Source organism: Dermochelys coriacea, chromosome 8 (assembly GCF_009764565.3).
Source record: "Dermochelys coriacea isolate rDerCor1 chromosome 8, rDerCor1.pri.v4, whole genome shotgun sequence".
NCBI lineage: Eukaryota > Metazoa > Chordata > Testudines > Dermochelyidae > Dermochelys > Dermochelys coriacea.
Genome location: NC_050075.1, coordinates 31,612,528 through 31,639,279, shown reverse-complemented (window position 1 = coordinate 31,639,279; position 26,752 = coordinate 31,612,528). Strand labels below are relative to the sequence as shown.

The window sequence follows — 26,752 nt, the reverse complement described above, 5'->3', positions numbered from 1 at the left end:
AAAGGGGGGAGATAAAGCAGACAGTGAGGAGAGAAGGAGAGGAAGGTGTGAAAGGCGGAGAAGAAGGAGGGAAGTAGAAGAGCAGAAGGTGAGGAGAAGGGAAGATGAGTGGGCCAAGAGCAAGAGGAGAAAGACAGGAAGTCAAGAGAGCACAAGGGATGAGAGAAGGAATGAAAGGAGAAACGTCAAGTTGGAGATCTAATAAAAGATGTTTTAATAGCGGGGATGGAGGAACAATGGGGGGAAGAAAAGTGGAGAAATAGATGCAATCTGGGAGCAGTCATGTGACTATTGAACCTCTAAGGCACAATGTCCTCTGCAATTAGACACCATTAGGGGCAAGGCAGCTTCCACATGGCTTACCTACACTGAGCTTCCATTTTAAACATTTTACTAGCTGGGCCAAGAGCACCCATACTTCCACAGGTTACTACTCCCCCATTGGTCCTATTGAAAATGGGTTAAAAAGGATACATAACTAGAGCTGAGCCAATAATGGATTGTTTGGTTCAGGGACCAAACTGAAAAAACTGGAAAAAACTCCATTCAGATTTGAACTGAAACCAAATTTTTCTTCAAAAAAGTCTTCATTTCTTTATCTTGTTGACACAAAACAATTTTCTTGATTTTTTTTTCCCTTCAGCCAAAACTATTTGCAGATTGGACCTGAATACACGAATAAGTACAGAGACTCCCAAAATGCTTTTCAGTTGAAAAAGAACTATTATTTGAAAAAAAATTGCCCAGCTCTGCACACAACTTTCCATATTAGCAACAAGATAAAGCATCAGATGAGAGTTTAACAGATCAGTCAGTTCCGAATGCTTTATTCTTCAACTAGCATTTAAATCCGGAAGGGTAGGACACATCTGAGGCCTGGTATACACTGCCAAGTTTTTTTGCCAAAAGGCAGCTTTTGGTGATGATACAGCAGAGTTGTACACTTTTTGCGAGGAAACTCCTCAGTTGCAGCGCTATAATAAAACCCCCTCGACGAGAGTGCGGAAAGGTTTTATCTCCAAAGTGCCAGTGTAAACACCTTGCTTGCTTTTATCGCTGTAATTGGCCTCCGGAGATGTCCCACAATGCCTGCAGTGACCGCTCTGTCCATTGTTTTGAACTCAGCAGCCATGTGCCCCTCCCCTTTCAAAGCTCCATTCAGACAGCTGGAGTGTTGTGATGCTCTGCTCTGGGACACAAAGCAAATCATTAACATGGAATGCTTCTGCTGTCTCCCACACTAAGAACACAGTGGCAGGCAGGCCGGGGTGAATGTGTGTGGGTATATGTGACACACACATACTATATGCTGTGCAGAGCCAGGGAGGGAGGCAGGGGCTGATGTTGGGGTTTTCCCCTCCCCCGGCCTCAGAACAAGTTACTTTCACGGCTGTCTGAACTTAGGAGACAGCATGCCGACACACTCACTCTCCCCCTACATAGAGTGTCTGTCTCCTTTCCTGTCTCCCCCATACTCACACAGTCCCTGTCATACACTCTCCCCCACACACTTCAGTTGAAAAGCAGCTTGCAATGTAGTAGGATGCCCATGGAACAATGGAATTGAGAAACCTGCATCATGTGATGCTGTACCTGCCCCATGAGGCATTGCAAACCCTTCACAAAGCACCCTGCAACCAGATGCACAGTGGGATAGCTACCACAGTGTATTGCTGTCTGTGTTGTTGCAAGAGCTGCTAGTGTGGATGCACTGCAGTGGCACAAGGAGCATAGCATGGACATGCAACAGTGGTTTAATTAAAACGCTTTAATAAAGTGGTATAACTTTTGGCAAAAAAACTTGGCAGTGTAGACATAGCCTTGGTCACAGCAGAAATCATGGGATGTTCAACTAATAACCTTCAACCAGAAGGTAACTGCAAATATGTGCACATAATTCCTGTTGGCTGCCATGGGAGTTAGACATATCCCTCTCCTTGGACAAACTGGTCTGTTATTTTGATGCTCTAGTGGTCACTATTTGTGATGCTCAGTGCCTTTTTACCTGATGAGGCTTTGGTACTCTGAAGCCAACATGTGCTAACAGGTCTATGGTTATGTTTCCTTACACAGGATGCTGTCAAGAAGAGGAAGAAGGCTGGTCTTCATTTGTAAGAATCATGTTTTAGATCACTTACTATTCAAAGCAGATTCTCTGTTCCCTTAAGCTCCATCAATTCCTGTGCTACCCACTCCCAGCAGAAGGGGAAAGAAGAGGATGTGCTGGGAGTTTCAAAAGCACTCAGTGCTGGCCTAATTCTTTACCCTTGAAGTCAATAGGAGTTATCATGGACTTCAGTGGGAGCAGAGTTAGCTCAGTTCCCAGCATTTCTGTAACTTCCACCCTTTAGGTTAGTAAGAAATTACACTGAATATTACACTATTTACAGATCAGTGAGAAGCTCCACATCAGGGACAGCATGTCCCTGTGGCCCCTTTGTCTGCAGGTGCCACTCCCCACAGCTCCATTGACTGGGAACTGAGAACCCTGGCTACTGGGAGCTGCAGGGGGTGGTGCTTATGGACGGTCAATGTCAGCAAAATGTCTTGGGGCCCACAATCAGCCTGTGGCCTGCAGGCTGCCCATCACTGTCCTATCAGATCTCACAAGTTATATCTATTTGGGCTGGGTCGGAACCACATGACTACAAAGCCCCTAACAAAGGCCTGCTTTTGCAGGAAGCAGCATTAAGGAAGAGTGCACCACTGGATGATTGCCGCAGCTTGATGCTAGGAGGCACCTTTTGACATCGGTTGCATGAGATATAAAACTGAGGTCCTGTACATCCCCTGCAACTTATTTAAATCTTAGGGGCTTGGGAGATGAGTCTGGTATGAGAGCCTAGAAAGAAAAAAAATTCAACTGAGTAACTTTCTCTCTTGTTAAAGCTTCCTCAGGATTTCCTATTGTAAAAGGATATTTATTTCCTATCCTAAACTGCTCTGCAGTGTTATGCTCTGTGTAAATGTTGATACACTCCATCACTTCATTTGATGAAGGGATGAAACAATCCCTGAATGCTGGTGATAAAATTTGGTATCCTGCAAGATGAAAGACACTAGCATATAAAAATACAAGCTCATTGCATTAAGTTGTGTAGTATCTAATCATTGTCTGTGTTTCACTTGCATATGGCAGGAAGAAGAAGATGATTATGAAAGCCCAGATGAGGAACAGGAACAAGACGCTGATTATGAATCACCAACTGATGAACCAGAACATGACAGTGATGATTATGAACCTCCTCCATCCAACAATGACGTAGCACCCCATAATGTCATATTTCCTGCCAAGTCAATTCCAAGCAACACTGAGTACATAGGTAACTAGTGCAAAATGTAATTTTGGAAGGGATGGGATATTTTAGGGAATTGGTAATAGAATATAAAGCCTGTTTGTGGATTTTCTAAATGTCTTTTCATTGAAAAATGCAAATTTGTGAAAACTCTGGGATGTTTTCTGAGACTGGCGACTAAGAGAGTGAAAGCATTAAACTTCTGGTCTTACCACACTGAGGTTTAGGCATATTGAAGGGACAGCTTAGGAGTTTACTTTGTTGGATAGAGGCCTTATTAGTTGTAGGCAAAGCAGTCTCAGTGAATATACATCTTAAGTTAAGCACATGCTAAAAAATTAGTCATAGAAAGAAAGATGCCAGAAGGTTCGTTTCTCTAAAACAAAAAACAAACAAAAAAACAAACAGGTCACTGAATTTTGCTCTGTTCTTCAGTAAGATCAAGGCTGAGACTTTAGTTTGGGATCTGCATCAAGATAAACACATACTTCCCCCCATTTAGTTTGTAACTATGTAACTAGTGCAAGATACAATACTTACACCTATTTTCACTGTAATTTTATATCGCTTCTATGTGGCGTTGACTTGATCCCAGAGCGTATTGTGCATACATTAGTAATTTTCTAATCCTGATTCTCCATTGGCCTACACCTGTGAGTCATTTACTTCAGTGCAAAACACTACCATCTGGACAGGTATATTTTATGCTTACTTTGTAGTGGTGTGAATGAATATATAAAAAGTGTACGCCAACAGAGAACTGAGCCTGGGATGTGTGCGTGCACGCAATACCAGAGTGACATTCTAGTCGTCAGGTGTAAAAAGGACACGGAAAGTAAAACAACCGTAGACAGAGTCACTATGGATTTACAGAGATGTAACACAGCAAAATTGGATTCTTCATGTAATGTAAAATTACATAACCATAAACTAAACTTAAGAATGAAGATCTAATAAGAGAGAAAGAAAATAACCTTTTTTGTGTTTAACAGTTCAGTTTGTAATTTTTTTTTTTATTTTTCTTTTTAGATAGACCCACAACTGCTAGACCATCTCCCCAGCCTCCTATTCCACCACAGCGACCTGGCCCATCCCCTGTACCAGCATCATATGCGGGTAGAGGCACTCCTGTATGTTTCTTTTCTTAAAGAATATGTCATTTGTTTCCTTTGGCATTATATCCTAGAAGTTCCAAGTAGAACTCCATGTCCAACATAATGATTGTGTGTGTGAAAGAGGGAAATTATTTTGGCTGTAAGAAAAATTATTTTTTGCTAAAATGATTACTTCTTTTTCGTGGAACAAATATATGGAAACTGTTTCATACTGCAATGTTACCATATACACTGGCAATTAGTGACCATTTGCCAATTCTCAAGAAAATGGTAGCCTTTGAACACCTTGTTTAGCACTACTCTCGCTTTCCCCAGAGGGCTTGATCTTGAAAATCCTCACTTCCATGGGCAGTCCCATTGAATTTGGCAGCACTCCATGGAGGGGGAAGGGTTTACAGGATCTGGCACTGAATGAGATGGAAAGGTAAGAGCACTGAACTGACTCGCCAAAGGCAACAAGCAAAGTTTAAGGATAAAGAAGTGTCATTGCCCTGCCCTGCTGAAGGCTGGATGGTTTTCTTAGATACACTCAAATTTGTCATCATCCACTGGGTTAACAGAACTACCCTTTCCCTAATTTGGCAGATTAAGGCTTTGATCTTGCAAGCCTTTGAGCTGGCTATGCAAATATTCTGTATTCCAGCACAAATGTGCATGAAAGCTATATATGGATACAAGTAAAGCTAATCAGTAAGCACCAAACTCCCTACTGAGTGGTATGAACTCTCTCCTCCATTACTTGGAAAGCCATAGAATGAAACTCTGGCAAGACTAGGAGTATGAGGCAATACAGGCTTAAGTGCAATCACCTTCATCATTTTCATGAGATACGCAGCAACACATTCCTCTCTTTGGTCCCAGTCCTGCCACTAGGAACTTGACAGCCCCTGACACAGCAGCTCTCTCCTTAATGCAAGACTAGGCTCCCAAGATCTCCTGGGTCTGCTCATCACTTTTGATCTTGAATTTATGTGCACAAAACTCTGCATCAGGAGTTAAGCAAGACTATTCTAGCTACTGCCCCTGACATGCTCCCAACCTGCCCTGGAATGAACTCTGCACTAAGGGTTTCCTGCAAAGGGGCAGAGAGATGACAGGGACAATGCTGCAGTTTCCAGAAAAGGCCTTTTACCTGGACAGTATTCTGCAATGGGTGTGGCGGTGGAGGTGGGGACCCTAATGGCCCTTTCGGCTCTAACAGATGCACAGGTTGACAGCTGATTTTGGTGATGTGTTCAATAGCCACAGAGGATAAGACAAAAATCCTTGAACTCTGGACAGGCAGACAAGACTTTAATCATTTGAAAAACCATTTGTTTTAGATGTCACCTTACCCTCCTCCATCAAGCAATAATGATATGAATAGAGATAAAAGTGCCAAGCCTTTAAAACGTAAGTGAAAATATTTGTCTGGGTTTTTTTAAACTATGGCACAATGCATATTTTCATGGTCTCCAGCTAGAGCTGTTTTAGTTGCTCTATTCCCCTGTGATGGGGTGCTCTACTCTCCGCTGGATGGCACCGCCTCCTGGCGGTATTGGGAATTTGTTCTGCCAGGCCGACACCCCTTCTGCGGTTGCACTTCATGTCTCTTAGCCTGCAGCCTCTCTCTGGCTCCAGGAGCTCCTGCTTCTTCTTCTGGGGTATCAGAGCCTTCCAGCACGAATTGTCCCAGGCAGATCACTCTTCACTGCCTGGTCTGTGCCATTTCCCCAGTGGTTGGGAGGGGAACCCAATCCCATCTTCCACTCCAGGTTCCGGCCCAGGGGTCATCTCATCAGCAGCCAAGGTATGCCCTATCCCACACCTTGCTGCTTTTCCCCAAGCCTCTCTTACCTTTCTGGCTCTCCCCACCAGGTTTGACAGCCCAAATTCCCTCCTTACAGGGAGTAACTGCAAATTATTTCCCTGCAAAGTCCCCCCAATCTTCTGGGCTTTATACAGGGTCCTCCTGCTCCTGCCCAGCTGAGTCTTGTCTCTAATTAATCCCTGCTTCCTGGCTCCTACTCCAGATGCAGCATAGGCAGTTAATTGGCCTACCTGGTCACCTTAACCCCTTCAGGCCTTGTGTGGGCTGGACACACCCCTTGCTGATTCCCTGAAAGCAATGAAAAAATATTTCCATTGATAATAATCCAAAAATTTACAGATAAGCAGAATTTCTCACTTTGTCTAAGAACTTAAAGTTTGATTTAAGGATATTTACTTTGTATATTTTGACAATTTGTGTTTTAATGGTTATAAAGCTTTAACTTTTTGAATGTCAGTGTCTACCATCATTAAATAATTAGTTTGACCCCTCCATTGTCTGACATCCCCCATAATTTTGTGTAACTGAAAATTTAAAATCAATTAAAAATATTTTAATGCTTTAAAACATTGATATTGTCCATCAATATTATAAAAAAGCTAATACAAAATTCAGCCAGTCTTAACTATTTATGACCCCTAATTGTATTGCTTGCAACTCTAAGAAGGGATACCAGATTGTGACAGATTCAATACAAAATAAAGATGTGCTACATTATATTAGAACAATATTTTACACAGTATTTATATTTAGCCCCAGCTCCTTCTATAGACAGACGTACAAAACCCACACTGGATCGTCCTGGGCCGACGTTTGAAAGAGACAGCCCAGCAGCAGGTCAGTATCTGTTCATGCTAAGTTCATCTTGCAACAGAAAAGGTATCAAAGCCAGGCCTGGCGAGCCTCCACTATTTCACAGAACTTATAATGAATTATTTAAGTTTTTTTGTAAGTGTTGTTTTTTATTCTTTTCAGGGAAGAGGGCAGTGTTTCCTGACAAGGTAAGAGGCCATTTGGTTGGTTCTTATTGTACCTGGATCTATTTTAAAATATATTTATATGTTCTTGTAATTTTTCCTTACTATTTTACAGCCCATGGCACCACAACTAAGGTAAGACATTAGCCTCTGGGTGACATACACTATCAGTGTTACCAAATTATATTGCAATACAGGGCATTTGACCTTTGCTGCATCATCTCTCTCTTGTATTTTAGATCTCTGGGAGAACAGTTAGCAAAGATACAAAAGCCTCCCATACCACCAGCTGATAAACCTGAAAGAGGCAATCCAGTCCCTGGAAGGAAGCCACCACCCCTAAAGTAAACATTTATTTTTAAATATTAACACAGCTATATTTAACTATTTTCAACAACAATCTGGAAAACACAATTAGTCAATGTCGATAGAGACACCACCACCTAAGCGTGTTGCCCACTTTATTATAATATGAAAAAGCCCTGCCTTTTTAAGGGCCAAACACAAATACAGCAGGGCTTGCCTCATCTGAAAGCAGGGCTTTGGAGCGGAGCCCGGAGCTGGAGTGCGGAGCAGCTCCGGAGCAGAGGAGTGGCAGGTTTTTGCTTGGAGCTGGAGTGGAGCTGGAGCACAGCTCCAAAGCCCTGTCGAAAGGCCACAGTTAAGGCCCAAAGTACGGCTCACTTCAACCAAGTTCCAGAAGAGAAGAGGATGTTATCCATGATTCTCCCATCAGCTCTAGTCTTTTTCCTAGAAAGACTTTTTTTTTCTCATTATCTTGATTACCAAACTCAACCCCCACCTCCATATCCCTTTTATGATATGGTGGAGGGAGAAAGCTTTCATTTATTCCCCACAACTAGGCCAGCTCTGTCACCCTGCAAATCTCTGAATTCTTGGCAAAAAATTTCCTTTAGCAAGAGCTGGCCTTTCTTACACAGCTTCTGGATCGAGTTGTACACCATATAAAAGAAACATACTATGAGATCTGCTAACCAACCAGCAATCAAAATACTAGGAAGGAGGCCAGCTACCTTCATACAAGCCTGCCCTTAGCTACAACAGTGTGGCTAAGGGCTCCATGGGAACAATTAATATTTTCATCATTCAGTTAAAGTTTAAGGCCAGATATTCAAACTCCATTTCTGTGTGAGGAAAATAGCACGTGCACTATTTCACTTGAAATGTAGATCAATTAAGCCCCAACCATGCAATAAATTCCACACAGATGGACCCCTGAATCTCTGCAAAGCTCATTACAGGATCAGGGCTTAGACATTCAAGTGCCTTCTTGTGGCTGCAAATCAAGAACTTATATCTAAATGAGCAAAAGAAATTGCTAATTAAAACTGATACCCATATTCATTTGTGTCTGCAAAAACTGACATCGGCTTAAGTCTCAGCTGAAAACATGGCCCACTGTATATACGGATAGAGTGTCATTCTTTCACACTTTCTACATCTAAAATTCACATTTGGTTTCTTCACCTACTTCATTTTAGGCAAGGTTGGGCACCAGAAAGAAGATATGATGTAAGTATATTTCAGAGCAAACACTATTTTATAGTTAAAAGATTTTAAAGTATGTGTTACAATAAAATTAAAAAACTTGCATAAGCTGGTAGTTCTGTTTAACATGGACTAGTTCCTTTACATACTTATGCAGTAGAACCTCCAAGTTATGAACACCAAACTGATCCATCAACCACACACATCTCATTTGGAATCAGAAGTATGCAATCAGGTAGCAGAGATAAAAAAAAAGCAAATATTGTACAGTTTATTACGTGTTAAATGTAAATTAATAAAAAATAAAGGGAAAGTTTAAAAAAGATTTGATAAGGTAAGGAAACTGTTACTATGCTGGTTTTATTTAAACAAAGTTGGTTAAAAGCAGCATTTTTCTTCTGCATAGTAAAGTTTCAAAGCTGTATTAAGTCAATGTTCTGTTGTTAACTTTTGAAACAACCATAATGTTTTTGTTCAGAGTTACAAAATGTTCAGAGTTACAAACAACCTCCATTCCCAAGCTGTTCATAACTGAGGTTCTCCTGTAGTTCCTTCTTAGCACAGAGCTTCACTTTCAGTCAGTTTTCTCCACACAAATTTGCTCCAGGACAGTTTAATCCCTGGATATGTTATTTTAGATATTAGAGGCATTATAAAGAAAAGGCAGAGAGTCAAGGCCCAGATTTTTTTTTTTTTTTTTTGGTAAAGGTACTAGTGATTTTGTATACCCTGACTTGATAGATCTTAAAGGAACCTGAGAGTGCTGAACACCTGCTCTGGAAACTATGACAATTTACCTCAGCTGAAGTTCTGCCCTCCGACCTCTTTAAACTGTTTCAAGTTAGGCACCCAAAAACTGATGCACCTAAATCACTACTCACTTTTGAAAATCTAGACCTGTGATTTCCTTTCCTCAGTAACACAATTAAAAAAATTAATTTGGTGTTTCACAAAGACAATTATATCAATGTATTAGGTAAGTGTAGGCAGCCCATCTTGAATTACCTGCTACTCCAAAAATCACTGACTTTTCTATTGTAGCTTTTGTAAAGAGATAATATTTTTAAGAGTTATGATATTATAAACCTCTTAATGTTCATTGTTGTTGTTTTTTCCCCCTCTCCCCCCAGGAAGAAGATGAGTGTAAGTGCTTAAATTATTTTACATTCTCTCTCTCTGTTAAAAAGCTTAAATGAAACACTGCACAGATCTATTTATAGTTACTACTGTAAAATAAAAAAGGTAGCACAGCATAACTTGACAGACTGTAGAAGTCTTCAAAAATCTCCCACAAATTTAACTAATGAAGACACAAAAAACAGGAAGTTGGAGCATATCAACAATTTCTTCCAGTCAGCCAGTTACAAGACACCAGTATTTTCTACGCTTATCTAAATGTATTACAATTTTATAACCATTAACTTAGTATATATCTGTACAGATATTTCCATGGAGCACCTAAAAAGCAGGAATGAAAACCTAGTGACCTCTTGATCTACTATAAGATAATTGGCCAGACCCTGCTTGCATTCTTCCAACATATAGTGCTATCAGCTTCATGTGAGGATAGTCCTAATGACTCATGTAAGCAAAGAGTAATATTTGGCCCAAATAATAATAATAGCATTTATAAGTTACCCCCCCTCACAGTTCCTGAGATGCTGTATAATGCTTTATAACAAAAATAATGTATATGGACCAAAGCTGCAAAATTCACTTTTTGCTTTCCAACATGCCAACATCTAAGGTTGACTACATCAGAGTTTTGGTTCATCCCATTAAAAATTGAAGCCATTTACACAATTCTGATCTGAATTCACATTCTGAACCTCCACCCCTATTGCCAATCCAACTTGGGCTAAGAGTAGTGCCAAAGGAGAGCAAGTTTATCATGCTATGGATCTTTGGCGTGGTAGCCCAATTGTCTGCGGACCCATACAATGAAGATGGCATCAGAACACAAATCCCTGAGGAGGAGGATGCACAATAAAGAAGTCTCAGATCGAATGGTCAGCAATGCCATGGCAGAGAAAGCTGACTAGGAGACTTTGTCTTTAATTTTAGTGTAATATTTTAGTTAAGGGGTTTCTAAAGCTGGACTGTAGCTTATCTAACGTTTCAGAAGCAAACACGATAAAAAAAAACTTGACATTTTCTACTGAATTTTCCACCTCTAAAATGAATACACAAGAATAAACCATCTACCATCAATAAATAAATATTCCAAGACCCAGTATATTGTTCTGAAGGGCATTTTAATGACAGATTGCTCCATTGCTTGTATCTGATTAGATAGACGGCCCTCTGCAATGTGATAGTATTAGTTCACTTCACCCCTTTTTATAAGCTGCTTTTACGAGTACCCATGGTAACCTCATGCTACTATTTTTAGCTAGCTCTCTTTTCCTCTTCACAGCAATCCCCCAGAGACCAGCACAACAGCTATCTTTGCCCCCCTTCAGCTCCAACACATTCCCTTCAAGGACTGTCAAGCCACCCCCTAAACACAGTCCTTCAGGATCCAACAGTATGCCTGGACCATATGCAGAAAGGTTTGTTGCACTAGTTATTGTCTCACTTATTTTGAGCTATTACTTGTTAAGGAATGAGAGTGTATATGATGCTGTACAAGACCCAAAAGAACACATGATTACTACCAATGAGTTTAATATCTACAGGCCAGATCCTTAGCTCCCCTCTGTTTGCTTTGGGCTGTTTCCACCATCTTAGGGGAATGCTGTAAAGCCATGATACCCAAGACTTTAAGTCTCTATATAATCCAAAGATACAGACAATATATATCAGATACACTAGGAGGCTCTCTTAGTTCTACATTAAGAGAGGAGTCTGTTAGGATCTCTTTGGTAAGAGCTACAATTAGACACTAATTTTGGGTCCTTCAATTTTTGAGTGCCCTGCTAACGGCATTTATCTATTTCTCCCATTCTTTGTCTGCCTTGTCTATTGAGATTGTAAACTCTATTGGGGGCAGAAACTGTCTTATTATACATCTGTATAGTGCCTATCTCAATGGAGTTCTGATCCCAGAAGGGGGATTCTAGGCATTACTGTAGCACTTGCAGTTCCCATTGACTTCAACTGGAATTGTGGGTACTCAGTCCCTGTTTAAAAAAAAAAGTCAGGCCTTAGGTGTCTACAGTTGGACATCCAAAATTAGATGCCGCTTCTTAAAAGAAGAGCCTGGGACACTATGATAATATACAATTTAGTCAAGCCTTTTTTGCACTACATCCAAAGAGAGGTTCATTTGGACACTGGAAAAGAGGAGCCCTTGGCAGTGGGTTCTTAGTTAGGTGAAACTTTTCTGGGAAAAAGAGATAAGATCTGATAAACTCATTGTTGCCTTTGGCTGCTGTTATTTTGCGACTGCCAAGAGAGCTGGTTTCAATTATAGAAATTTCTAACAAGAAGCTGAAAAGGCCTTTGTAGAGCTTATAAAGAGGGGCTGAATAGTTCAGCAAGAACTGAACAAACAAACTAAGCATAGATGAGGCTAGAAGTGTGAACTCAGTCACTGGCACAGCTCTTGTCAAGTTTTTGCACCTCCTGGAACTTGAATGTTTGAGTGATGTTTGTTCTTCAGCCAAGGGGGGAGCAGGGGGGACACAGAAGGGGGGAAGTTTGGGGGAAATTCCAGAATGAGTAACAGTTTGTAGTTTTACTTCATATACTCCCCTTATGAGGAAAGAGCTTGGGAGGGGGTCATGGGTTAGAAACCCAACAGAAATATAGGTTCTAGCAGAAAATTAGGTTCCAATTATACTGATCTTGAAATTGTCCCTATAGGAGTAGTAGTGCCATAGAGTATCCCCTGCCCCTCTGCACCTTATCTCCAAGTGCCAGGCCTCGAGGAGAGTTAATAGTGGCCATAATTACCATGTGAATTTTCATACAGGGCAGACCAGGATGTCTTTATCGGTCATGGGTGCTAAAAAGAAAGGAGGATGGAACCCTTTGGGGACATGCATTATGTATGCTTCCATCTTTGTACCGCATGTAGCACAAAGGGGCTCAGGTATGGATCTGTGCCTCTGGGAGCTGCCACAGTATAAAACATTAAATAATATAATTATAACAACATACCCTATATGTGTTAAACTTCAATTTCATTGATTTCTTTAACAGTACTAACAGCCTTTCTTCAAGCGGATCACTACCGCCACGCTTTCAGCTAGGTTTGTATTCTGTGCATCTGGATTTTCACTCCAAATGTAATGAAGTCTTACGGTTGCAGCGCATGGTATCTGTCATGGACGCTTAGCTTTTGGATTTAAAGGCAATAAAAAACTATCAAGTACAGTGCTTAAAATGGGTGGCTGGGTGGGTGGGTGTGGGAAGGCGCATTCCCACCCCACCAGGAGTAAAGAATGCATTTTATTTTCATATTAGATGTTCTGGTCCATCTCTTTACTCCTGCAGCAGCAGCACCACAAGGGTCTCTGGGGGGCACACTTTAAGCATTGTTTTACCGGAACAGATTACGATAGACCCCTAACTTTTTCAGACCACTTTAAGCAATTGCATATGACAGGTTTCAGAGTAGCAGCCGTGTTAGTCTGTATTCGCAAAAAGAAAAGGAGTACTTGTGGCACCTTAGAGACTAACAAATTTATTAGAGCATAAGCTTTCGTGAGCTACCGATGAAGTGAGCTGTAGCTCACGAAAGCTTATGCTCTAATAAATTTGTTAGTCTCTAAGGTGCCACAAGTACTCCTTTTCTTTTTAAGCAATTGATTAGTTAACTTCTTTAGTTCATTTAGTCTATGTTTAAGGTGTTTTTTTCTTGTTAAATTTTGGCAATGCTGTCTATATAGTTAAGGCACTGACAAAATTTAATATAACTGTTTGCTTCACTAGAGCTACAATTTAAATGCACTAGTGTCAGATTACTATCAATTGACTATATTCATTCTGAAGGTCCCATGTGATTATATCATTCCAATAATGATTTGTGTGATGGTAGCGAAAAGCAATGAATGTTTCAGATCTGTATAATGCTACACCAATACCTTGGCTGGCATGAAAGACATTTCCAAGGTGAAATTAAGTTTGTCTCAGCTACTATTTAATTGGCAAAAAATACTGTAATTAAAAATAAGCAACATTGAAAATCATGATCTCTTGGCATAACATTCAACAATGTTCAACACTGGTAGCTGTTACCATTTAAATTGTTCAAGGTATCCATAAAGAGAAAAAAAAAAGCAGCAAATTTTTTCTCTCTCCAATACAAGTTTATAAACTTGTAGCAGAGCGACCTTGTGGTTTGTAACTGTAGAAGTTCAAAGAAAAGGAGGACTTGTGGCACCTTAGAGACTAACAAATTTATTTGAGCATAAGTAAGCCTCTAAGGTGCCATAAGTCCTCCTTTTCTTTTTGCGGATACAGACTAACACGGCTGCTACTCTGAAACCTGTAGAAGTTTAGGTTAGTTGTAGCTAAGGTAACTGAAGATACTGTCATAATTAAATAATTGAGATACAGTTCATCGTCTGTAATTCCTATTTCAAATACAATTGCCTTTGAGGTATCCATAGCTTCTGAAGTTCCATTAAAGTCCATGGGAGTAACCCTCATGTATACCAAAGATGAATTTGTCCCATTACATAAAGAAATCTACGTCAGATTCTCAATTACTCTAAGTGTGAGTATATTTTTCACCCACTTTAAGGCCCCTTATGCTGCCTGAGTGGTGTAAAGAGGCCTTGGTATTACTGAGAATCAAAGTCCTAAACTACACTCTAATATCTGCTCCATAGATAAGTTTTATCTTTCTGTTTTTAATTTAAATTTATTCTGGATCTGTAAAGGTAACATCAATAGAGCTCCTTCAAAAGGCTCAGCAGATGGCAGACCTCCATTACCAATTCCTAACAGGCAGGTTGTGCAGCCACCAAGCATGGATGAAGATGAGGTATAATAATGTGACTTATAGATGGGGGGGGGGTATACAGGGTCAAGTGCCCCCCCCAATTTCACTTGGCCTGGAGCAGGGGGAGGAAGAGGCTCCCTTCTCCTGTTGTACCTGCCCCGCGACATGCTCAGCCTGTCCCTCAGAGCCTGTCCAGACCAGGAGCAGAAGGGGTGGGACCAGCCACTTCTCACACTGGCCACTCAGGGTCTCATTGCTCTGTGAAGCATGGCTGCCTGAGAGAAAGCCCCTCTCTCCACAGCCCATTTTTGGCTCACTCAGTCCGTCCCCCAGCACTGAGCCCGGGTGGGGGGCAGCCCACCACTGCCACCACCTCCCAGATGGGCTGTCTCTCAGGCAGCTGCCGTGCTGCACACAGCAGCTACCCATAGTGACTGGCTTCAGCCACATGAGATGCAGCTCCATCCTGCTCCTTGCCCTGGCCTGGCTGCCAGGGAGAGCAGCCAACATGCTGGGGGGAAGGCACATTGGGAGAAAGACAGAGCGCTCTCCCCACCTCCTGTTCAGGTAACTCTGGTGTAGTAGGAAGAGCAGGGCTTGGGGGCTCACTGGCCAGAGGAGATGTGTGGGGTAGTCACATGTCATCCCCTTTAGATTGTGGCCCCCAGAATGGGGAGGCATAAATCGTCTATGATGCGACAGACATTAATCCTAATCACTTTGCACAGCAAATCAACTAAATGTGAGACTATGTTTTTCCAAATTGGTTTTCTACCCAGCAGTTACTCTTTGGTAAACACTGTTGCATTCGCTGTTGGGTTTGCCTTGCGATGTCCAACCTTTGTTCCTTACTTGGTCTTCATCAAGCAAAAGAGGAGTGAAAATACAGCAAACACGTACAGTGAAACAGTCAGAAGCTATAGTGAAGTTTACTAGACCACTTCCTGTCTTGCAAAGATGCACTGAAGTACCCGCAGATGGTTTGGACTCAATTCTCCTCTCAAATAAACCAACCTAAAATGGGTGAGAGAAGAAAATTCGGTCTCTCTGAGTGCAGTTCTACTCTATATTTCTTTGAAGACCACCTCCACTTAGCACCTGATTTTTGCTAATGCATTGAATAGTCACGTAAGACAGGTTTGTGTGTGCATATGTTGGTGCTTGGGAGCCCACAGCAAGCCACAGTTCTAAACTCAACTGATGGTAAAAATAGGAGAGACCTAAGATGTCTGTGACTCATCTGGACATAACAAAAGAAATGTTACAGGAAACAGAATGTTTACCAAAACCCTAAAGTCCTCACTTCTCTGGTTTCCATGGTAGCAAGGTGGCAGCATGTGCAAACACCTTCAGAGAGTATTGGAATGATTAAATCAACTTAACAAGGTCAAAACTAAAAATGCTCATCCCTGTATCTGGAAATGCACTACTTCCCCTTCCCCTCCTCCATTTAAATTCTTCTCTATTTCTGTGCATGTACGTTTATAACATTGCATAAATTAATTCACTGACAGCCAACTTTCTCCTCTTTCCCTCCCAAAAAAAAAAACAAAACAAAAGTTTCAGGACTCACTGAATGCAGAGTGGTATGTTGCAGACATCAGCCGGCAGGAAGCAGAAGCAGCTCTTAGGAATATAAATAAGGTACAGTGTTAGCAGTTACCCTTAAATGGATATAGAAATACTTGGCACATTGTTTAAATGGTTTGTGTCTTGATATATGTCTTTGCATTCATACTGAAAAAGTGAATAAACACAACTTTTACATAAAGAGATTCTAGTTCAGATTTCCTCCAGGCCACTATCAATGTGCCCACAAAATGTCATGGCACATCCTATGTGTGTGTGTGGAGGGGGAGAGGTAGTGGTGGTATATATACATACATACATACATACACACACACACACACCCCTGCATTTACCCAAACTAAAAGGTACTTACACAGACTGATTAAGCATACAGTGTTCAGATTGGCAGAGCATTACCAGAGAGCTATTAAAAACTTGGATCAGTAAGGAAGAAACTAAGTATACATAGGCACCTTTCTTAAACTATTCTAAAAATAGTCCTTGTTTACAGACAGCCCACCAACTTGAAGCAAATACTCACCAGCAACCACACAACAAAAATACTAACCCATGAACCTATCTTTGCAACATAGCCCGATGCCAACTCTGTCCACATATCTATTCAAGTGACACCATCATAGGACCTAATCACATCAGCCATGCCATCGGGGCTCTTTCTACCAATGTGAAATATGCCATCATGGGCTAGCAATGCCCCTCTGCCATGTACATTGGCCAAACTGGACAGTCTCTATGCAAAAAGATTAAATGGACACAAATCTTACATCAGGAATCATAACATTCAAAAACCAGTAGGAGAAAGTAACAGATTTAAAGGTAGCAATTTTGCAATAGAAAGCTTAAAAACCAGACTCCAACGAGAAACTGCTGAACTGGAATTAATTTCACCATGTTAAGTATCCTCACACCTTCTTGTCAACTGTCTGAAATGGGCCATCTTGATTATCACTACAAAAGTTTTTTTTTCCCCTCCTGCTGATAATAGCTCATCTTAATTAATTAGCCTCTTAGAGTTGATATGGCAACTTCCACCTTTTCATGTTCTCTGTATGTGTATATATATATCTTCTTACTATATGTTCCATTCTATGCATCTGATGAAGTGGGCTGTAGTCCATGAAAGCTTATGCTCAAATAAATTTGTTAGTCTCTAAGGTGCCACAAGTACCCCTGTTCTTTCTAAAAACACAGTTCACACATACCATAAAGTCTGAACTCACCCCCTTCTTGGGGGTGGGGTTTATTACAAAGAATAAAACAAAAAACAACACAGGTCAGCTCAGATCCAGGCTCAGCTGATGTCTAAGGATGATTAAGCCCATACTCTAGATCAGTGGTGGACAACCTGCAGTCTGCATGCGGCCCATCAAGGTAATCCGCTAGTGGGCCGCAAGATAGTTTGTTTACATTGACTGTCCGCAAGCACAGCTGCCCGCAGCTCCCAGTGGCCGTGGTTTGCCGTTCCCGGCCAATGGGAGCTGCAGGAAGCGGCACAGGCCGCGGGGACCATAATGGTAATATAATTTTTATATGTAAAATGGAATAATGAGTGGGGAGAGCTTCACATGGTAGGGAGCTCAATAGAAACTTTTGTCTCCAAGAGGTGAGATCATCTATGGAAGAAACTTGCATCCGTCTAGCTAATCCACTTTTCCTAAAGATATTTTAAACCAGCACTCACTGGGAAGAGCATATTTCATTTCCCCAGTTCCCTCCCATTCACTCTGATCGAGTAGGCTCCAGTTCCCCTTATGCAGCAGGCTAGAACATTCCAAGATTGTCTAAACCTGTAAGTGTAGCAGACTGCATCCCTTTCAGCTTTGTACAAAAGCCCCCAAAACACCAACGGTTTTCACCTTTTGGGCTGAAATCCTGGTCTCTCTGAAGTCAACGGAAGTTTTGCCAGCAACTTCACTAAGGCCAGAATTTCACACATAACATTTTGCTAAGTGTCCCAAAATTAAAGTAATTTTTCTCTCTAAAATTACTATTACTGCATCTGAACTAGCCTTTGAAATGGGACATTTTAGACAGCAGATTGCAAGGCTGTTTGTGTTTTGCTTCTTTCTTTCTTTCTTTCTTAAATTAGTCTAACTTCCTCAAAGCTGTAGTTGCAGTTGTTCTCTTTCTGAAAAATTAGAATCCAGAATGAATGTGCATTTAGAAACAAACTCTGCATTCTACTTATGTGGTTGCTATGTTGGTCAAAAATCGATTTGATTTTCATGTGCATTCTTTTAGGATGGGACATTCTTGGTGAGAGACAGCTCGAGAAAAACTTATACACATCCATACGTACTGATGGTATTATACAAAGATAAAGTATATAATATTCAGATTCGTTATCAGGAGCAAAATCAAATTTACTTGTTAGGAACTGGCCTGAAAGGAAAAGAGGTACAGTATGTTTCTTTCTTTGCATCATCCCCTCCCCCTCAACCAGTGTCCAGCAGTTTTACTAAGAAGAATGTCACTTAGTTCACTGAAGGTATTCCAGATACAAACTGATGTAGCGAAGAGCAGAATCAGGCCCAGTGACTCAAATTCAAGAAAAACTGATTGCCTTATAATACCTCACAACTTCACTGGGTGGGTGAAATTTTGGACAAGAATGTTTCATGGAGATATCCAAGATGGGACCAGTACTAGAAGCAAATGCTGATGCAGTGGTAGATGACTTCATGGTCTATTCCAGTACAGCAATTCATCCAAAACTTAGTCACAAGAGAGCATGAAATAGTCACAGTCTAAATAAATACTACTGCTTTAACCTGAGAAGTAGTGAGAATCCTGACGACACCCCCCAACCGCCTTTGTTTTTAATCCACAGGATTTTTCTTCAGTGGCAGATATTATTGATTACTTTCAAAGAACACCCCTTCTGCTGATTGATGGAAAAGACCGAGGTTCAAGAAACCAATGCAAGTTAACATATGCTGCAGGATCTACTTAGAAGAAATCTTAATATCTGGGATCAACGGTCTACAAGAACATACAAACCTCATGATATTTCCATTTGTATTCAGCGAACTGAAATAATGGATTAAAATTCCTTTTGATTTTAATGAAAAAATATAATTCTCTCATTTTAAAGTGTGTTTTTAAAAAAACAGATTTGCAAAATACTTTCTACAATGTATTTATTACTCTCCATTGTTCATACACTGCATGAAAACTCTACATGTGGGTGATGTCATTTTCCAACTTCCATCTCGCATGTGAAGTGTTCTCCATTCCATATTACAGGATCACATGTGGTTTACATAGCAGAGAATTACATTGCTTTCTTACAAAGCAAAACTATGCAAACTATTGTTCAAGTTTATGGTACCAATTACATTAAGCTGCAAACTGAAATCAATTAATGTCTGTATAATGCTTGTACAGTACAGAGTAACTGCTAGTGACTGTTACCTGTATTGAAAGATTGTATTATTTACTTTGATGTATTTTATGTAAGTTGATATAAAATTTAAAAAACCATGTGTAAATTGAGTCAATAAAAATGCCATATGTCACAGTCCACTTTTCAGTAGAGACCTGCACTTTATGGCTACATTTATTATAATGGTAGGAACTATGTGACTTGTTAGTTTAATGGTCTATATGGTATATGTTCCTTCTTCTACATGATCTAGAGACAACTTTCATTCCCAAATCCGTCCCTGCATAGATTGGGTCCCAGCAACGCATAACCTTGCGCCCACTCCTTTCTGCAAAGAACAGGCTCTGAAAACGGCAATGTAACTGGGTCTCACCGTATCTGGTGATAGACCCTGTCTCTATCTCAGTTTCCCTACTCTCAGGGTTCTCAAAAACTATTCCTGACTTTTGTGCATATCAAATAAACACCTCTCCCAGGATCCAGTACATGAAAACAGCTCAACAAACAAAGACAGATATCCAACGCCTAGCATCGGTCTTACCCTGTTTGATCAGGGAGTGAGATCACATGACTCAGCCACCAATTGTACTCTCTTGATGCAGGTCAAGAGAAAATTAACTTCTTCTGACCATCAGCAGGAGCCAAAGGCTGGACCCCTAAACAAGTGCAAATGGCATCTCCCTTCAAATACCTACCTGTACTGGCCTGTCCCGACTACTTTCTTCTAGAATGACCCTTCCTCAGAACCTCCTAATTCCCTCTTCAGGAATTTTGCTCCCGTTCTTCAGGCCTTTACCTTTAGTTGATAAACTCCAGTCTGGCCTTTACCTTTAGCTGGTGCGGCAAACCCAGACCCAGGTCCCTCTGTGCTAGGTACCCTTCAAGAACCTCCTTCCTTCCTGGAGGTCTATCTCCTTCCATCCTGAGAAGATTCACTTTTATATAAAGCACAAATCCTGACTATCATCATGTGATGTTTACTCACCTGACCAAGCCACAGGCTTACACCCAAACTCATTACCCAGGGAGCAGACAACTAAGCAGGGTGGGGCTGATAGGCCTGAGATAGGTGCCTATTCCACATTCTTTATGAAACTGACATTTTGTGTCTTAAAATATAAACTGTAATTCAGAATCAGTTATAAATATTAGGCCCCAGTTTTTCCCACTGACTTAATAAGGAACAGGACTGGTCCCATTATTTGCCTAAGATCTTATATTTAATTCCATTTTTTGGCATGTGCATGGTTTGAATCTTGCTTCTAAGTTTGTCAGCCTTACTCCTCCCTTAATATCTTGTAGCTGGCTGCATTAGGGGGTCACTACAGGCAGAGGAATGGCTTTCAAGAAGTCACCTGCTATTTTTCTCATAGCTATAGGTTTGTAGTGCGGAAGACAGTTGGGCAAATCAAGCGTCATGCCATTTTCTTCCCTCCCTGTGCTGTTTTCTTGCCCTTGAGCTCATCTGGGCTTAGCACTACCTTTCCAAGTTGGGAAACAATGATCTAACTGGTAAATACTTTTAATTTTGTTACTAGTTGGCATCGATTCAGATCAGTTAACTTGACATGAAATACGTCATGTCCTATAAACAATTTCCTGAGCCATCTAGTTTCCCGTGTCACTGTTCTCAGCAACCTCAGCTGTTTAATAAAAAGGGGGATTTTGGAAAATGTATAGACTATGGACCAATTATTTGCCTTTTTATTATTTTAGCTTTTCTGAGTTATTCAAATATTTGTTTTTCACATATTGAAACATTCTTCGGATACTACTTTTCATACTCTGATAACATAAAATGTCATATTATAAAAGCTTGAACCAGAGCAGAAATCCATGCTGAAATTTTAATGGCTCAAAGAGAAGAATTGGTAATGGAAGCATCAGCATGGAACTTGATGGAATAAGGTAATTCCTCAAAATTTGTTTTCTTTTCTTCTACCTCCCTTGAAACTTTGGTCTTCACAGGATGACTGAAGTTCAAAGTAAGGTCACAGAGCAGCAGTTGGCTTTGCACTGTTAGAAAAAGTACAGTATACAATCATGAACATTTACTGTATAATAAGTATCATATGAGTGGCAATTTACTGTAGAGGGTTTTGTTTGTTTGTTTTTTACTGTAGAGTATTCATCATTCAACTCTTCTGTAAATTAAAAGGATAATAGCATTTCTCCAACGCATTTAAATACAATTTGTTATTAGTGTATTAATATATATTACTATATATCTTTTGTTAGGAAGCTATGGTATGCACTTGCTAAATAATTAACTGTTATCTAGCAGGACTTTTCCATGTTTGGTTAATATTAGCCTATTATTTGTACAGTAAATATGATTTTATTAATTTTTCACTACAAGGGAACAAATTCTTGTTTCATTATATAGAAGGAACAACATAGTCACAAAATCTGCATGAGTTCATTAGCAGCTGTGAAATGTACTCAGACCTAAATAAAAGATAGGACAGATTATTTAGCATAAGTAGATAGATATATTTCAAGGAACCACTCAAGGTGAAGTGGCCCATTAACAATTCCCCAGTCATGGGAGGGAAAGAAAGAGGGGGAGGCAACTGGGGGAGTGAGGGGGGCGTTGTTAGTGAGTTACAGATTATTATAAAAAGCCATAATTTCAGTGCAAAGACTGAGTAGAGACAGGTTTCAGAGTAGCAGCCGTGTTAGTCTGTATTCGCAAAAAAGAAAAGGAGTACTTGTGGCGCCTTAGAGACTAACAAATTTATTTGAGCATAAGCTTTCGTGAGCTACACTCACTCACGAAAGCTTATGCTCAAATAAATTTGTTAGTTTTTAAGGTGCCACAAGTACTCCTTTTCTGAATAGAGACACTGGATATAACAATCCATACCCCACCCCCCACCCTAGCTCCTTACTCCCCCTTCTCTTGCCCCCCCCCCGCTTCCTTTCCCTCCCCCATGACTTGAGGGGTGTTAACAGGCCACTTCATCTTGAATGGTTGCTTGAAATACGTGTTAAGTACTACTAAACAATCCTTGTATTTAGCTGACATTCTGAGTACATTTTCCAGGCCGGAAAAAGGGCTCTGTGTAAGCTCGAAAGCTACTCTCTCACCACCAGAAGTTGATCCCATAAAACATATTATCTCACCCGCCTTGTGTCTCTAATATCCTGCGACCGACACGGCTACAACAACATTGCATCAAACAATTCAGTCATTTCCCCATTAGTTTGATGATAGATACACTCAGAATTACCATTTAGCTTCTTCAACTCACTGGACATTTTATCAATATTTTTAATTGCAGTTTCCAGGCTGAACTGCTGATCAGCAAAATCACTGTTAAACATCTATAGGAAACACAAATAACATCAGAATTGATATTATATATGTGCTATCTTTGAGCATTAGTAGTTTTGAATTTTTCATTCAATTTTTTTTTAAAAAAGTGCATTTTTGAAAACAAAAGACATGCAAAATTTTTTTTAAGTGTTCCAGTTTTCATCAAAACCAGAAATGTTGGTTTTATGTTTTATGTTTTCCATCAGGCATTACCACTTTTTCCTGTTATTCCTTTTTACAACTGGATGCAATAGAATGAAAATTGCCCAGGGTTCTCTTTCCACCCCCTAAATGGGGTTAATTTAAATGTTCAGAAAAAAATACCTTTTTTTATTATTTTAATTAAAACAACTTAGCAGCAAAAACACCTAAAAATCAGCAAGATTCTTATAAGGTTTTCTCTTTCACTTGTCTGGTTTAAAAATACCCCATTGTGAGCTTATAAAAGAAGAATGAGAAAATGTAGTGCCAAAAGAACTAAATACACTGAAAGCAAAGTTTGTAATGAAAAAACAAGGAATCCTTGAGGCATATTAGAGACTAACAAATTTATTTGGGCATAAGCTTATCTACACTGGCAATTAACAGTGCTGCAACTTTCTCCCTCGGGGGGGTGAAAAAACACCCGCCTGAGCGCAGCAAGTTGCAGCACTGTAAAGCGCCAGTGTAAACAGTGTCACAGCGCTGGGAGCTATGCCCCTGGTTGAGGTGGTTTTTTTAGAGCACTGGGAGAGAGCGTTGCGCTGCGACCACACAAGGCATGTTAAAGAGTTGCCGCTTTAGCATTGCCGAAGTAGAGTAGCCGGTTACAAGTAGAAACTTGTAATGAAAGTTAATCCTGTAATGAAAGTATTAGCCACAAGATGGAGCCATTACAAAGTTAATATAGACAAGAGAAATTAAATATATTAATTAAAACTTATACCATGTTTCAGAGTAGCAGCCGTATTAGTCTGTATTCACAAAAAGAAAAGGAGTACTTGTGGCACCTTAGAGACTAACAAATTTATTGAAGTGAGCTGTAGCTCACGAAAGCTTATGCTCAAATAAATTTGTTAGTCTCTAAGGTGCCACAAGTACTCCTTTTCTTTTAACTTATACCATATGACAGATGCTTATTAATACATATAAATATCCTGACAATTTTATAGCTAAGATCCTCCTGACCAACCTTTTTTTTTTTCTTTTTTTAGTTTCTAGGGAGGAAAGCCATTTTTTGAGAAATAAGAGCATTAAACCATTTGAAAGCAAGGAGCAAATTTTAAGACTGTTCCAATTTTTAACTGCCTGTACTTTTTTTTAAACAGAGCTGCTTCCAGAAAAACATACACAAAAAGAAATTTCAGATGCATTGATTTTTTCTTGTCATTCTAAGTTTATATATAGTTTGTGAGAATCACCTTGGAAGTATAACAAAGTGTAATAATTTATTTGGAAAAGCTCTGGGAAGTTTCCTAAATGAGCAATATGTTTATGCCTCTAAGCATTCTTAGGTGATAAGTTGCAACAATAAAAACAAACTTACCTTTAACATAGATGTTTTGTCCAGTTTCTTATTCCTGCAAGCTGGGGGGCTTGTTATCATGTAAAAATCATTAATTAGAGACAAAAGAGTACTAAAGAGAAGGGGTAAAGTGTGCCTCATACTTTTTCAGTAAAGTAAAATATCCTTGCATTGCAGACACAAATTAAAATGTAGGACTGGGTAACATTGATTACATTTTTATTTTCATTAGTGTCATTTCAAATGAGTGGGTACCTTTTTTAAATAAGAAATCTTTTACTTTTCTAAATCTAAATGTTTCTATTAACTGATTTGGCCTTCCTTTAAACTGCTATGAGTTAAGGACTGACCATAAACTACTGAAAAGGTACCTTTACAGTACTTTCAGCCATGATCCTGAGATCAAAATTAGGAACATTCTGAAGGTTGGCCTTCAATTCCTCCTACAAAATCATAAAACACTAATAGTCTGTGCTTATATGACACCTTTTATCTAAGAATCTAAAAACATTTTACCCAAATGGGTAATTATCACCAATTTACAGATGGGTAAACTAAGACAGAGAGAATATGTAATTTACCCAATGTCACAGAGCAAGTCAGTGGCAGTGTTGGGAATAACCAACAGATCTCCTCATACCCAGCCTCCTGGTCTAACCACTAAACAACATTCCCTCACTTTGACATTTAAGTTTGTGTTGTGTGTCATCACTGGAAACAGAAAGTTTCATGAACTTGTAGGGGGAAAACAGGCCTGTTTTGATTTTCATGAGGTACCTATATGATTCACAAAGGCTATACATGGTGAAAGGACCCGGATTTGATCTGTGCAGGGCAGCCAAAATGCATATAGCCCTGTTTTGATGATCACAAGAAGCAGGCAACAATGAGATGAGAGCCCTGTAGAGTGTCTGCAGAAGGGCTCAGTATGAACACGAAAACCTCAATACCAGTGTTTGCCTGAAGGAGTCCCCCTGTATGGTCTTGGTTTGGGGATCTCCTAGTCAGGACTCTGGGATATATATGAAATCAGTGAGGTGTAGCTGCAGGGAACTCAGACACAGCCCCACCTCACGCACGCACAAGCTAAGGTGCAGCACAACGCCCTGACTGCTGGCTCCCCAAAAGCAGGAGCCCTCTGGCCTGAACGTCCTGCCCCCGAGGAGAGCCCAGTTTGGACCAAGTAAATGCAGGAAGTGGCCATGCTGGGCCCCTCAGCGCTCCACCCCGGGACTTGCACTCCTTTGTCCACCCTGCTGGAGCCCGGTAACTCCCCAGCAGGCCTGAGCCTCCCCCCACACCCAGTGGGAGACTCACCCTTCTCCACAAAGCAAGATAAACCTGCTGCCACCGGAAACAGGAAGTGCCTTGGCTTCCTGTGAGCCCAAAGCAAGGCATGCTGGGAACTGTAGTTCAGCTGACAGCCCTGGGGTGCTGACTCAGCAGCTTTGGTGACCTCTAGGCACCAAGCCGTTGCCCCTCCCCCAAACTACACAAGACCCTGTTTGTACCTTGAGCTGGGTCCAAATACAGTCCTATATACACAGCCTTTAGGGGACGCCTTTTCAAGCTGTTCTATAAAAGGTGTCCCTTTTTAGAGAACATCTCCCCTTTTAGAGAACATGAAGGCCAGACATTTATTTTTAAGTAAATAAAAACTGAAATTTTAACTTAAATCAGATGACTTCAAGAGATGGGGTTTTACAGGGGCTGGGGAGGAGGGGAATAATAAATTTTGCAGGAGGATTAAAGAGGGAGGAGGAAAGGTAAAAGGGATAGAGGAGGCAACTAAAGAACTGTGTTAAGATTGGATGGCTACAGAAAAAGTTTCATCTCATTGTATTGAGACATTATTTATACTGAAACAGCAAGGATTCCGGTGGCACTTTAAAGACTAACAGATTTATTTGGGCATAAGTTTTCGTGAGTAAATGATCCTTCAGTTGCATCTGAAGAAGTGGTTTTTTACCCACGAAAGCTTATGCCCAAATAAATCTGTTAGTTTTTAAGATGTCAACGGACTCCTTGTTGGGTTTGTGGATTCAGACTAACACTGCTACCTCTTGATACTTGATTATTTATACAGAAAACCAGATTGACCTCTGGAGATTTGGAAGTTGTTGCACAGTACAGCAGCTGACTCCTTAGCGATAACTAATTATTTTCCTCTCTTTACACTCACACAGATGTGTGTAGATTTCATTTATACTGATTTCAGACCTTGTCAAGGACCTGGCTTGGAGTAGGACAAGGAAGGCACTTTGCTACATTTCATTATCCACACTGGTTATAGCAAATACCTGGCTTACACTGAAAACAGCAAGAATTTCTAACACAGACACACAATGGCAGAA

At 40.4% G+C, this 26,752-nt stretch overlaps 2 protein-coding genes across 3 annotated transcripts in view; one reads left to right on the top strand and one right to left on the bottom strand.

Annotated features, from left to right (window-relative positions):
• Positions 1–19,713, top strand: part of LCP2 (lymphocyte cytosolic protein 2) — a 49,019-nt gene extending 29,306 nt beyond the window's left edge. The window contains exons 6-21 of the mRNA XM_038412958.2: positions 2,074–2,111; positions 3,140–3,323; positions 4,326–4,426; positions 5,734–5,803; positions 6,975–7,058; positions 7,197–7,222; positions 7,314–7,333; positions 7,438–7,542; positions 8,701–8,731; positions 9,838–9,850; positions 11,124–11,259; positions 12,854–12,903; positions 14,539–14,642; positions 16,161–16,244; positions 18,432–18,587; positions 19,021–19,713. Of these exons, the coding sequence (XP_038268886.1) occupies positions 2,074–2,111; positions 3,140–3,323; positions 4,326–4,426; positions 5,734–5,803; positions 6,975–7,058; positions 7,197–7,222; positions 7,314–7,333; positions 7,438–7,542; positions 8,701–8,731; positions 9,838–9,850; positions 11,124–11,259; positions 12,854–12,903; positions 14,539–14,642; positions 16,161–16,244; positions 18,432–18,587; positions 19,021–19,143 (1,325 nt within the window). The 3' untranslated portion in view covers positions 19,144–19,713. The remainder of the gene's footprint in view (positions 1–2,073; positions 2,112–3,139; positions 3,324–4,325; positions 4,427–5,733; positions 5,804–6,974; positions 7,059–7,196; positions 7,223–7,313; positions 7,334–7,437; positions 7,543–8,700; positions 8,732–9,837; positions 9,851–11,123; positions 11,260–12,853; positions 12,904–14,538; positions 14,643–16,160; positions 16,245–18,431; positions 18,588–19,020) is intronic.
• A 1,548-nt stretch (positions 19,714–21,261) lies between these two features.
• C8H5orf58 (chromosome 8 C5orf58 homolog) lies at positions 21,262–25,760 on the bottom strand. 2 transcript variants are annotated; one of them, XM_038412960.2, is made up of 4 exons: positions 25,716–25,760; positions 24,420–24,468; positions 22,809–22,902; positions 21,262–21,591 (listed from the first exon to the last, which is right to left on the bottom strand). In XM_038412960.2, exons 2-4 carry the CDS (start codon positions 24,426–24,428, stop codon positions 21,431–21,433), a joined length of 264 nt encoding a protein of 87 aa, XP_038268888.1. In that variant the 5' UTR covers positions 24,429–24,468; positions 25,716–25,760; the 3' UTR covers positions 21,262–21,430. The 2 variants fall into 2 exon arrangements, with proteins under 2 accessions (XP_038268888.1, XP_043346954.1); XM_043491019.1 differs by lacking the exon at positions 25,716–25,760 and having other exon boundaries at positions 24,420–25,709.
• Positions 25,761–26,752: the final 992 nt, after the last annotated feature.